The 9,315-nt window shown below is 36.2% G+C and overlaps 1 protein-coding gene and 1 non-coding gene across 2 annotated transcripts; both read right to left on the reverse strand.

Annotated features, from left to right (window-relative positions):
• Positions 1-2,168: 2,168 nt before the first annotated feature.
• Positions 2,169-2,249, reverse strand: TRNAL-AAG (transfer RNA leucine (anticodon AAG)). Its single transcript has one exon. It is a non-coding gene; the product is annotated as a tRNA-Leu (tRNA).
• Positions 2,250-2,998: 749 nt separating this feature from the next.
• LOC104601484 (histone H3.2) lies at positions 2,999-3,710 on the reverse strand. The gene has a single exon (XM_010264828.3). The coding sequence runs from the start codon at positions 3,607-3,609 to the stop codon at positions 3,199-3,201; it is 411 nt and encodes a 136-aa protein (XP_010263130.1). The 5' UTR covers positions 3,610-3,710; the 3' UTR covers positions 2,999-3,198.
• Between the last annotated feature and the right edge of the window lie 5,605 nt (positions 3,711-9,315).

Genomic DNA, 9,315 nt, shown 5'->3' on the forward strand with positions numbered 1-9,315 from the left:
ATATCAGATTTGATTAGCATAAATTTATTCTATTAATTCCTACTTGATAAAATCTATACAATGAATGTTTAACGTTAGACTTAGGTTCATTCCTGTAATTGGCATTGACCACCACTGAAAACTAGAGAAACTCCCATAAAGGTACATGCTTTGAAACAGAATGCCCAGAAACACTCTTTCTTGCCTTTGCCTTAAATTAAAGGGAAAATTCTCGATCAGTATCTTGTACTTTGGCTCTAATAACAATTTGGTCTCCAAACTTTAAAATGCAACAATCCAGTACCTAATCTTTCACAATGTGACAATCCAGTACCCAAACTTTCAAAATGTGACAATCTAGTACATGTCGTTAACCAATCCGTTAATCAACCGTTAATTGACATTTGAAAAGTCAAAAATGTCCTTCAAACCATCTAATTCTCTTTATCAACCATTCAAACGTTGACAAAAAATTGAATAGTCCCAAATCCTAGCCTCTTCTATTCAAAAAAGTTAGTGATTGTTTAGAAGAATCTAGAATTTGGGACTATTCATTTTATTGTCAATGTTTGGATGGTTGATAAAGAGAATTAGATAGCATTAGAAGGGCATTTTTTGACTTTTCAAATGTTACTTAATAGCTGATTAATGGATTGGTTAACGGCAAGTACTAGATTGTCACATTGTAAAAGATTAGGTATTGGATTATCACATTTTAAAGTTTGGGGACCAAATTGTCACTTGAGCCATAATACAGGGTACTGATAAGGAATTTTCCCTTTATTTTAAGGCAAAGGCAAGAAAGAATGGACAGAAAACTTCTGAAGAGGAAGCCTAATCACGCCTCCATTTCTTGCTCCTTCCACATGTTTTCCTCCATGGCCTTAGTCTCCTACACTCGCACTCACGTTCATTCTCAGTTTTCACCACCACCTTCCTTCCACGCACCTAAATTCAAAACGAAGCATGCCATAATGCTTTATGACCCATCTTACTTAAAACTCCATTATTCCCACCTGTAATTTCAAAGGATCCATTGTACATTTACATTTTAGAGTTCTATTTTTTTATTTATTTCTTTTTTTCTTGGAGGAAGCAATGACTTACAGCAATGCTCATAGATAAAAGTGTATGTTTGGCATTGATGCCGTTGCTCCAAAAAATGGTGATACATCAGCACTACGTTGGAAAAAATAATATTTTAGGAAACTCAATATGTATAGAATCATTTTTCCATGAAAAAATAGGTATTTCAAGCCATGCCTTGGAAATCAAGAAGGTGTGGTTTGGAGCAATGTTAAATTTGACGTTTTCTCAAATTAGAACTTGTTGCTTCCAATAAGGGCATGCTGTGACAGTGACGTGAACTTCCTATAATGGGTACCAGTGCTAAAAACAGATATGGAGCACCGGTATACCAAACAGAATGTATTGTTTCTTCAGAAAATATCTTACATGTCAGCAATGTTTCCAAACAAAAAAAACACCATTTTTATAGAAAATGATGCTTCCCACTCAAACATCAGCAGCAATGTTTCTAAGAAAACAGTGCCAAATCAGGTGGGAATAATAGAAATGATAATGATAAAATTACAACCACAAAATTTGTGATAAATTACAGCCACAAAACCATGGAAGTGATTGCTAGATTAGATATGACTGCTGCAACGAGGTAAGTATATTCTAACCTCTTGTGCTAATCTCTCTGCAACACGTGCAGCTGTAATCTGATTTTTTTTTTTTTTTGATAATAACTATGAATATATTACAAGGGGGGCTAATACGTCCCAAAAAATCAGCAGAACAAATAAAAAGAAAGGAAAAGACACTACTTTTATTTTGTTCTTCTTTAACACAAAGCAGATGGTCAAGTTTATCTTTTTCTTTCAGATGTTAAGCAAAAAGCAAATGGCTGAAGAGAAAAAGAGAAGAACTGACGATGAAATTGGGCATTTAGAAACTTTAAACGGTTGGACTTTAAAATGGTAGTTTGGGTATTTAGAAAATTTTAAATAATCAGAAGAAAATCTTTTTCAAAGATAACTGACGAAGCATTAACGAAAGAAAGTTCAGGGGTCTTAATGGCAGATTAAAATACAGGGGGTTTTTTGTAATTTAACCAAAAAATCACTTTGAGATTGGGCCCACAATCCTTGTAGCATGGGCTCTTTGTAAATGAAAAAATTGCTTGTTGAGAGTGGGATTTGAACCCACGCCCTTTCGGACCAGAACCTTAATCTGGCGCCTTAGACCAACTCGGCCATCTCAACTTGAGTTGTTGTATTGTCTTCAGATATATATCTAATATGTAAACATTAATTCTGCAGATCAAGAAACAAGAATAACCCATCGACCGGACGATGCAAATTCGGCAAAATATGCATCTCCGGCGTCTGCGATCGACGAACCCCGTCCAAACCAAATCGTCTATCCTTGGATTCATCTGAAAGATCAGAAATCAATACTCCAATCCTTGTGATGTGATGATCCAACCACGACATCCCATCCCATTTGCGGGGAAAACAAAACACTTGACCCAACTGAATTCCCCGCCCCAGCATTGAAAATTAATGTTGAATCTCTGCAAACTGCAATGGAGTTTGTGTTTGACGAGAAAGTAAACAAGACCCATGACAAAGAGTATACAATCCACACTTGAAGCCTGTGAACTCCAGAACAGTAAAAGATGGATCTTGAAATGGAACCCTTGATTGTAAAGCTTTACAGAGAATCAAGCATTTGGCTGAGATGATGCTTCATATTCATTTGCCCCATCTTGGCTTCTGTCTCCATGTTTCAAGAATCCCCAATATCCGATTAGTAAATCAGCTTGGCTCCAGAGTCCAGTTACACAGACAACAACAACAAGAAAAAAACTACAGCTTCTTATCATTCTGCACCATGGAAATTCTGGGGTTCTGCTTTAATTACCTATTGTTGAGGTTTCATTCTCCAGCCAGGGCCCTAATAAACCTCTTTCCGTAGGAATGAATAACTGATGAAAACCAGACACTTCTCATTTTAGCTTAATTGGGTTTCATTTCCAAAAGGAAAATTTACATCAGATCAGTGATCACAATTAAGGGTTTTACAACTTGAACATGAACCAAACATTGATTGAAACATACTCTGTAAGCCTAAGAGAAACAACTGAACAAATACTTAGTACAGAACAGAATGGAGAGGCGGATGTTAGAGAGAAAGAGACTAAAGAATAGATCAAGCCCTCTCTCCTCTGATTCTTCGTGCAAGCTGAATGTCCTTGGGCATAATAGTTACCCTCTTTGCGTGAATTGCACAGAGGTTGGTGTCTTCAAACAAGCCAACCAGATAAGCCTCGGCGGCCTCCTGCAAGGCAGCAACCGCGCTGCTCTGGAACCTGAGGTCGGTCTTGAAGTCCTGAGCGATCTCGCGAACGAGCCTCTGGAATGGAAGCTTTCGAATCAAAAGCTCGGTACTCTTCTGATACTTCCTGATTTCTCTCAGAGCCACCGTCCCAGGCCTGAACCTGTGGGGTTTCTTCACTCCACCGGTCGCCGGAGCCGACTTCCTGGCCGCCTTGGTCGCCAGTTGCTTCCTGGGGGCCTTACCTCCGGTCGATTTCCTTGCAGTTTGCTTGGTTCTTGCCATTTCCTAGGAAAAACGGAGGAAGAGAAAGAGAGATGTGAAGGAATTAAGGACTCTGTAAGAGATTGAAATTTGGGAGAGCGATAGAGAAATGAGTGATGCAGAGGATCGCACAAGAGCATCGTTATATAGGCGCGAAGTGAAATTTTTTAAATTTTTGTGAATGTGGCGAAAGTGCCTCAGACCGTTGGATTTGAAATGGAACTAGCGGTCAAGATTTGTTTCCTTTGGAGAACACGGATTGTGATCCGGAGCTTGGGACCTGCTCTAGTGCTGACTGTGCTGTCAATTTCGAGCCGATTCGGGTCTTATTCGGTTTGGGTATTTTTCGGATATCGTAATAATCAAATAACAATAATAATATTTATTGTAAAAAAAATCTAATACCACAGAAAAAAAAAAACAAAAAACTCACAACAAATTCGGATTAATAGTTTAATCACATTAAATAATGTTTTTATTTCTAATTAATCACAAGAAATCCAAATCAAATATTAACATGTTAATCACATTTTCCATAGGAACGTTTGGGTATTATCATTTACAATGTAGAAGGGAAACATCGAGTTCACATCTGCCCCAGCAGAACGCGCCCCAAAAATGCCCCACATGCACATCTCAGCTTTTATTGAGAATATCCCCTACTTATTATCGGAAAAACATAAGAGGGTAAATCTTTTAAATCACCCTTGAGTTTTATGAAATTGACTAAGTATGTCCTTATTTTTTGTAGGTACCCTTAAGTTTTCCTACAATTGGCATTTTCGTTAAATCCTAATGGAAAAGATGAATTATCACATTTACCCTTAAGTTAAATTAACAAAAATATAAAGAAAAAAATGATAAAATACCCGGTATTTCTGGTTGCTACATGGGGAAAGGGGAAATGGGAATATTCCCATAAGATTATGTTTTTCTAGCGCTTGTTCGAAGGGATGGGAAGGAAAACATGTGGGATGCAAGTTCCCAAAATGGAATCAACGCGACCTCGGTGCGAAAGGAAACTTCTAAGAAGTGATGAACTTATAAGTAAAAAGTGTGACATTGTACCTTGCAGCCAGGGGAAGGGTCATTCACTGTCAATAAATGATTGATTATTATGAGTCGAGAGGTTAAGTATAAGAGACCATTAAAGGTTGATTACCTGATGGGCTTTATCTTACTTAAGTCCATTATCGTTGGGTTTTCATAGGATGGTTGAATTCAATGATCATTTAAGTGTAAATGTTGGGCCCATATTAAGCCAATAGTGATATGCTCAAGGGTTCACTGTGTTTAACAGTGAATTCGGCCAAGCCATTTCATAGAGGTTGGGCCGAACCCATGTGAACTTATGTGAGGTCATTGTGGAGTCCCACACCATACAAATTAGGCCTAAGTTGGCCATGCAACACCCTTAGGTCGTGAGCCTTATAGCCGATGGGCCTAAGGCCCATAATTAATATGATTAATTAAGCTGTCACATTGACAATGGGCGAATCTAGGTATGAAGCACCTAATCTTATAAGAAGATAAGGTATATCTTTAATTAGATTCCAAATCTAATTTAGATCTGGATTATCTCCTAATTAGATTATAAGATAGCTCCATAAAAGATTATAAAAGAGGAGGGGGCGGACCAGTCCATGACAACTTCATATTTTTGCAGTTTCTAGTTCTCTTTGTACCCTTTTGTCTCCTAGTTTTTTCCCAATTCAACATCATCTTTCAATGACTAATTTAGATTAGTTTTTCTCTGATTTTTGCAAGAAAAATTTAGGGAATATCAGGCTCATCATCCTAAGTTCGATCCAAGCAGTTGGGTCTCAGTTCTCCAGAAAACTGTGTTGTTGAACTAGCTTCAAGTACACACTATGCCATATTCAATGGAAGTTGGTTTTATGACTGATTTGGGCATGAACTTCCACCTTGGGATCGGTGTTTGTGGTATCAAATTTGGTCCGGTTTGTTTGGTTTCAAATTTCCTTCTTTGATTTGTTTCAAATCTGGTCCGATTCAGTTCAAGGTCAATCTGGAAAAACGCAGTTTTTTAAAACATAGAGAATTTGATTCCCTTAAGAATTAGGAAATTTTTTAAATTTCGCCCAACCATCTAGCATGGTTCAGCCATCCATATGATGGATCCTAACCCTTCTAACATAAATGACATTACAAATAGCTTGTATGGTAGTGTAGTTGGGGTGTAAATGAGAATAGTCATCTCATTCAACCATTACAGAGGGGTTACTATAGATTTAGGTTTTGATATCAAGAAGGTTATGATAATGTGAGGGATAATAGTCATATCATTCAACCATTGTTGTTGACTAAGTGGAAAGAAGGGAAAAAATGAAGTTCTAGAATCACAAGGCCATAACCGTTCTTTTGTGTTAGTTACCTTGGGGAGAGTCAACAAATTGGACCTTCTTTCTTAGGGTGTAGAGTTGTTGAAGCTCTAGGAAATTATCTTTGTTTGAAAGTCGGTTATTTTGTTATCCCAATGGTTTGGGCTTTCTATAGATATGGGAATTTGTTTAGTTTTTGCTTCATTTATGGAAAGGTAGGTCATAGTTCTCATAGATGCAATTCTGGTATCTTGTTTCCAAGAGATACAAATGCTTATTGTGCCTCTAGACCAATGCATAATTACAGGTCATGGTTGAAAGTGGACGACCAATGATGTGAGGAGTGGATTCACCCAACCCTTAAAGGATAAATGGAATATCAGAGGAATTGTCGATAAGTGAATTATCATAGATCCTTAGGGTAAGAGCCAGGATCTAGTGGTGCAAGTAGGCGATGGGAAATAGAAAGTTCATCAATGTTGACTAACTTAAATGATGGAAGAAGGTTTAGTTACATGGAGTGCATGTAGGTGTGTTTGGCAGTCCAAGGGGCAATGAAGATATGTCGAGTTTGGGGTTCAACATAATTTTGAGTATCTTTTTACACAATTATAACACATTTTAAGTAAAATTCAATCATAACAGATTTTGAGTAGTTCAAGTGATTTAGGTATCTGATTGGGGTGCAGTTCTGCGAGGTTATTGGGGTCTGGGCCTAAACGCCCAAAGAGACAAATTAAGAAGGATCAATGGCTGATTTCTTTATGGTTGAAGATTTTGCAGCTTAGTCTGACTTAGGATGGGGAGCATAACCTAGAATTTTCAGTAGTACCTAGTGATGAGAGTAAGTCCAACCTCCGAACTACCAGACACATGGCACGTTTAGGTGGACTTGTGGCCTTGCCTTTAGCTTGGAATTCACCATCCTCCTGTCACCTCATAGGATAAGAGTCACCTCGGTGACATGTAAAACCACCTTGGTCATCCTGCTCCCAACACAATAAAACACGTAATGCACAAGAATAAGCTTCCTGCGCTTTCTAATAAAAAGTTGTCTTTCCATATTGCCTATCAACTTAATAAAAAGTTGTCTTATAAAAGCTAATTCACCTCTTGAACTAGTTTATTTTGATTTATGGGAACCAACCTTTGTATGTTCTCATTCTAGTTATCATTATTGTATGAGTTTGATTGATTCTTTTAGTCGGTTCACCTAGACATTCCCACTTACTTATAAAAGTGAGGTTCCTTCTATATTTATCTCTTTTAAGACACAAGTTAAGATTCTCCTAAATCACAAGTTAAAGATATTAAAAACTAATGGTGGATTTGAATATAAGAAACTTGATTCTTTTCTTCATCAACATGGTATTGTCCATCGACTCTCATGCCTCTACACTCCACAACAAAATGGATATGGTGAGAGAAAACATCATCATATTGTTGAAATTGGCTTAACTTTGATGGCCAAAACATCTATACCACCATGTTTTTTGACTAAAACATTTCAAACTACAGTATTTCTCATCCATAGATTACTTAAAAAGGTTCTTAACTACAAAAGTCCAAGGACCCATCTTGTTAACAATAACTCGAATTGTCTCTCTATGAGTATTTGGGTGTAAGTGCTTCCCTTACGCTCAACCCTATAATGATCATAAGCCAGAGTAGGTTTCATGAGACATGATGGAGAAAAAAAGTATGATGGAGAAGGTTTGTAGAAAAATGTTAAAAGATCAAAAAATGGAGAAGAAAAAGAGACACGATAGAGAAGGTTTCATGAGTGGAATGGATATGGAATTTTAGGATAAAAAGGTGGGATATAATTTTTTAATTAATACAAGAAAATAGATAGTGAGAGAAATTTTACGAGCAAAATGGTTGAAAAATTCCTCAAATATTGAAAGAGGGTTGGCATTGTTTGATTCCTCAATTAAGTGATTTAAAAAAATAGAAGTTGAGAAAATTAGAATAGAGATTTTGCATCAAATTTTGAAGGAGAGCAAGGGTCACATGTGGATTGGTTTTGATTACAGTATCGAAAAGACATCATATCTGAAAAACTTGTGACCAATCAACTAGTATCATAAACATGTTAACCAATTATGTGCTATCTATCAAAATTCACGGGTGGACTTTGATTGGTCAAAGCTCCTCCAATACCATGTGTTTTCACAGATTTTCCATGTATATATAAATTAGTTGGTATCACAAATTGGTAACTAATCACATGGCTTTTCATCAACCTTTTTTTGGCATGTAGCTCAATGGATAGAGTGTCTATTTCCTAAGCAGAAAGTCGTATGTTTGACCCCACTTGGTGCATCTACTTTTTTTTTTCAAAAAAAGATTTTAATACTTAATACTTGTTTTTACAGATTTTTAAAAAAAATGTGGGATATAATTTTTTAATTAATAAGAGGAAACAAATAGTAGGAGAAATTTTAGTAGCAAAGTGGTTGTAAATTTCCTTAAATATTGTTGGAAGAGGGTTGGCATTGGTTGATTCCCCAATTACATGATTTAAAAAAAATAAAAAAGTTTAAAAATTGATAAAATTAGAATAGAGATTTTGCATCAAATTTTGAAGGAGAGCAAGGATCACATATGGACTAGGTTTGATTACAATATATTTTATCAAAATTCATGGGTGGGCTTTGATTGGTCGAAGCTCTTCCAATACCATTTTCATAGATGTTCCACGTATATATAAATCAAATGGCATCACAAAATTGGTAATCAATCACAAGGCCTTTCATCGGGTTTTTTTTTTTCCGCGTGTAGCACAGTGGATAGAGCATTTGTTTCCTATGCAGAAAGTCGTAGGTGCGGCCCCTACCTGGTGCAAATTCATGGGTGGGCTTTGATTGGTCAAAACCTTTCCAATATCATGTATTTTCATAGATTTTCCATGTATACATCACAAACCAATATCATGAGAAAAATTGTAAAAACAAGTATTAACTATTAAAACCTTTTTTTCCTAAAAAAAATTAATGAATGCACAAAGTAGCGATCAAACCTACTTTCTGCTTAGGAAACAAACGCTCTATCCACTAAGTTACAGGCGCCTGTTACATAACTTTTTTTTTTCAAGAAAAAGGTTTTAATACTTAATACTTGTTTTTACACTTTTTAAAAATGTGGGTTATAAATTTTTAATTAATACAAGAAAATAAATAGTGGGAGAAATTTGAGGAGCAAAGTGGTTGTAAATTTCCTCAAATTTGGAAGAGGATTGGCATTAGTTGATTCCCCAATTAAGTGATTTAAAAAATAAAAAAATTTAAAAAGTGAGAGAATTAGAATAAAGATTTTGCATTAGATTTTGAAGGAGAGCAAGGGTGACATGTGGACTGGGTTTGATTACAATATCAAAAAGATG

Source organism: Nelumbo nucifera, chromosome 2 (assembly GCF_055504915.1).
Source record: "Nelumbo nucifera cultivar China Antique chromosome 2, China Antique-T2T, whole genome shotgun sequence".
Lineage (NCBI taxonomy): Eukaryota > Viridiplantae > Streptophyta > Magnoliopsida > Proteales > Nelumbonaceae > Nelumbo > Nelumbo nucifera.

What these genes read in the sequence shown, in the direction of transcription:
- LOC104601484 (XM_010264828.3), bottom strand. Translation starts at nt 3,609, where the DNA reads ATGGCAAGAACCAAGCAAACTGCAAGGAAATCGACCGGAGGTAAGGCC.